Source organism: Priapulus caudatus, unplaced genomic scaffold (assembly GCF_000485595.1).
Source record: "Priapulus caudatus unplaced genomic scaffold, Priapulus_caudatus-5.0.1 Scaffold1232, whole genome shotgun sequence".
NCBI lineage: Eukaryota > Metazoa > Priapulida > Priapulimorpha > Priapulimorphida > Priapulidae > Priapulus > Priapulus caudatus.
The window spans coordinates 37382-42152 of NW_014578293.1; the positions used below are offsets into that span (position 1 = coordinate 37382).

General features: G+C 49.1%; 1 protein-coding gene across 1 annotated transcript in view; it reads right to left on the reverse strand.

The window, feature by feature from the left end:
• LOC106815904 overlaps window positions 1-4771 on the reverse strand; it is a 51557-nt gene that overhangs the window by 5598 nt on the left and 41188 nt on the right. Inside the window, exon 4 of the mRNA XM_014820431.1 lies at window positions 1286-1514. Within this exon, the coding sequence (XP_014675917.1) occupies window positions 1286-1514 (229 nt within the window). The remainder of the gene's footprint in view (window positions 1-1285; window positions 1515-4771) is intronic.

Below are 4771 nucleotides of genomic sequence, written 5' to 3' on the forward strand. Positions count from 1 at the left end.
TGTGTGTTTGTGTGTGTGTGTGTGTGTGTGCGCGTGTGTGCGTGCGCGCGTGCGTGTGTGTGTGTGTGCACGTGTGAGTGTTGGATGGCGTTTAGGTGCGCGCGTGCGTGCGTACATGCGTGCGTGTGTGCGTGCACGCGCACATGTGTGTGTATGTGTGCGCGTGCACGTATACGTGTGTGTGTGGGTGTGGGTGAGCGCGAGCGTGCGTACATGGGTGCGTGCGCGCGTGCACGTACGCGTGTGTGTGTGTGTGTGTGAGGGGGGAGGAGAATAGAATATAAAACCTACTGACAGTTATCGAAAAATATGGCGACGGTAGTGTTTATGCATCTCTGAACACACTTTAATTCCCGGACATAACTTCATATCAGCTCTATATTAATCGGATACGTGGTCGTTCATTATAGTCTCCATGAGGAATTTGAACAAGATTGTTTTCTATAATAATATCTATTCGCAATATATGGGAGCAAGAAAGAAATTACGCGAACTATTATTATATGAAACATAAACGAACCCGTCTTACATGACACGTGACGGATATATGTATATATATATATATATATATATATATATAGATAGATAGATAGATGGGTGGATAGATACATTATAGCTACAGAAATATAGCGAATATATACTGAAAAATATTAATCAGTTCAAAAACGTAGCATGCGGGTGAAATTCCATCACATTTATACGAGAAGAAATCGTCGGCTTCTATGTAATTATGAATATACCTATACTTCTATGTCATTATGAATATACCTATACTTCTCAGACAGAATTTCGTTGAGTGTTATCAATAAAGAATATCGTAACTTGAATTATATTCGCGGTAAAACACGTTGAATAGTATGCCATCGGCGATAAGATGTAATCAAAATATATGATGGCGAAAAGAAATTTACTCGGAATGAAATTACGCGTAACATAATATAACCGAGCTAGAGCTGGCGTGCGTGGATTTCAGGGGACACATCATCACATCATGCACACCATAGATACTTATGATGTGCACCGGTGCGGGGCTAAGAGAGTTGTGTGTCATGTCCTGTGTGTGTGAATAATAATATACAATGTCAATAGGATCTCGTAAGAAGCCCTTAAAGAAGCAGTTACTATAGAAGCGGTAAAGTCGGGCACAATAACCGAGTTACATTAACTGATATGTATTGGCCCTAAATCAGTATGAGATCTAATACATGTCAGTGATGTGATTTTGCGCGCGCACAAAACGCTGCTGCGTAGGCGCGTCGACATTACACAGGACAACTAGCGCTACCTGCCGGTCTCCAGCGTAACGATACTGATCTGGTGACGCGGCGTCCGCGGCTCGTGGTTCTTGAACTTGCGGATGTGCTTTAGCGGCCAGTACATGACCTCGGCGTCACTTCCGGGTCGATAGACGGCGAGACCTTGGGAGGTGACCTTCAGCATGTAATCTCCCGTGAGTCGGTACTGCTCGGATGTGAACGTTGGCTGGATCCGCACCGGATACATCTTACACAGATCTGCAAAACACCAAGCGCTCACTTTGGATGCGACAAACCGCGGATAGAAAGCGGGAAGAAATCTACACCCCCGCACACTGTAGCAGTCACAGTCATACGATATGTCACCCACAGCAGGTGCGGCAATATGTACGGTGCCGTACACTGCATTCGTAAATTGACACTTTTTCTAAACATTCCCGCAACATTTATGTATTTATACAGCGTTTTTAACGACAGCAGCCACAGTTAAGCTCCATGTAGATATATTATACGTGATATAAATTCATATCGAAAATCGTTTCGAGGGGAAAGGGCGCGTCACATAAACGCTCGTTTAATGCGAACGCTTGCTGCTTGTCGTAATCGCTTTTCCGGGGCAAAGCGGTTGTCAGAGTAAACGGCGTGACGTCATTAGCGTTTTGTGCGCGATCCTGTGCAAAGAGTCGCGGCGGGAAGCGAGTAAATTTACGCGCCGTGCGTGGGTTCATATAGACGGGAGCTTAGCTGTATATGATCGTGTATGTGTCGGCTGTAGTATAGTAGCAGCAGCGTGACAACTGCGTAGATTTACTGCCGGTGGCTTATGCTGCGAGTTCTGGCGGGATTCTGCTTGACGGTCGATCTCATATGTGTACAGGCGTTTTCCGCGTTCACCACTAACACCGCCAGTCAAGATATTAGGACAGTATTATTATATGAAACATTAAAACGAACCCGTCTTACATCACACGTGACGCGATATATATGATATATATTATATATATATATAGTATAAGAGAGAGAGCAGAGAGGAGAGAGAGAGAGAGACAGGTCGAGAGAAAGAGAGAGAGGAGAGAGAGAGAGGAGAACGAGCAGACGCAGAGAGGAGAGAGAGGAGGCAGAGAGCAGAGAGAGAGAAATTTTGAAATGTGAAGCCAGCCGATTGAACGACAATAGAGTTATATTTCAGCCGTAGCACTTAGCACTTAGGCTCTAGCTTGTCGCGAACACCCGATTTACTCAACATTCGATGTGTTCCACTGCGCTGAAGTTCTGCCGCTGCAAACATCGTGCTGCGCGTAAAGCGAGCGGCAACAGTAACCAGATCTGTTGCAACTAACAATACTATTAATACACTAGCAAGCCAGCAGCAGCAGCAGCAGCAGCAGCAGCAGCCAGCAGAAACAGCAGCAGCAAGCAGACCGCAGCAGTTGTACATACGTAGAAGTAGCAGCAGCAACATCAGCAACAGAAGCAGCAGCAGCGCAACAACATCAGCAACAGAAGCCTGCGCGCAGCAGCAGTGCACAGCGTCAGCAGCACGCAACAGTAGCAGCATCATAATCATTCATCAAGCAGCCGCAAGCAACAGCCAACGCAGCAGCGAAGCAACAACAACAACAGGCTCAGCAGCAGCAAACATGAACAACAGTAAACAGCAGCAGCCAACCAACAAGTAGCAGCAGCAAGAACAATAACAGTAGCACTAGTAGTAGCAAAGAAAGCAAGACCAGCAGCCGCAAACAACAGCTAGCAGCACACACCACAGCATCATCAGCCAGCAGCATCAGCAGCGAATAGCCAGCATCATCATCATCATCATCATCATCAGCAGCAGCAGCAGCAGCAGCGCTGCCCCGAGCCACACTAACGGGCCAATCACAAATCATATGCACTCGCTTCAATACTCAGATGCAGAAGTAAATTCGTCCGTAGAGCGCAAATACATGCGCACGCGGAATGCATGCCTATCGCTACATCCACTCCTCTCACCGATGCCAAATAGATTAACACCCCGTGCATAACAGATTAATCCCCAGCCTTCCGAAACTTAAGGCCCTCAACGGGGATCGCTCGACCCAACGGTCTGCTGTAGACGCTATATACGGCGCCCATTGACGCGGCAATTTGACGTTGAAATCAATATTGATAATTGGCTGCTAGAGTTGTCTCAGTGCGCCCACGCGTAGCTCAGAGGAGCAGAGGGTACGTGTAGAGCGGTTTTATAATGCCGCAGGCTAAGGGCGTGCATATGAAGGGAAAGAAGCCATTCGGAGAGAAGCAGAGGGGGCGATGAAGAAGAGTGACGAGACAGACATGGCAAGAGAACGGAGATGAAAGCGAGAGCAGAGAGATGCGCGCTGCGCACGAGAGCGAGAGAGCAGAGAGAGAGAGAGAGAGCAAAGAGAGACGAGAGAGAAGGAGAGAAGGCGGAGAGAGGGATATGGGGGTGTTTGAGAGACAAAGCCGAGGACGAGGAGGCGCGCGAGAGAAATAGAGAGAAAGTGTGTATGTGAGCGGCAGTGAAAAGAGTGTGACAGAGCAGAGAGAGAGAGAGAGAGAAGCAGACGAGAGAGAGCAGAGAGAGAGAGAGAGAGAGAGGACAGAGAGAGAGATTTTAGAGAGAGAGAGTAAGTTAGAGGTATATGAAGCCAGCCAACGCGCGTGATGGCCGAGTTAATTTACGGCTCCTTAATTAGTCGAGCATTAAAATTGGCAAAGCGGGCTTAATTATTAATACGAACCACGCGAGTCCGCCAGCGAAACAGCGCCGCCAACGCGTATAAGCATGCGTCGTGCGCGCAACACACACACACACACACACACACACACACACACACACCCCACACACACACCACACACACGCCACGCACGCACACACACACACACACACGCACGCACGCCACACACACACACAAATACACACAACACACACACACCACACACACACACACACACACACACACACACAGGCGCGGCGCGCGCCACTCGCAACGCACACGCCACACGCACACGCACACTCGCACACGCGCACGCACACGCACACGCACACACACACACATACACACCAACGCCTCGTGCGCAAGTACGCACGCACGCGCACAACACACACACACACACACACACACACACACACACATGCGCGCGCGCACTCGCACACGCTCACGCACACGCCACACGCGCACGCACACGCACACACACACACACACGACACACACACAACACACCACACACCACACACACACAAACACACACATGCGCGGCATGTACGCACGCACGCGCTCACCGCCCACACATACACACCACATACACACACACACACACACCACACACACACACACACACACACATTACACACACACACACACACCACACACAACACAAAACCACACCACACCACACACACACACACACAACACACACACACACACACACACACACACCCAACACACACACACGCGCGATGTTACGCACGCACGCGCACACCCGCCCACACACACACACACACACACACA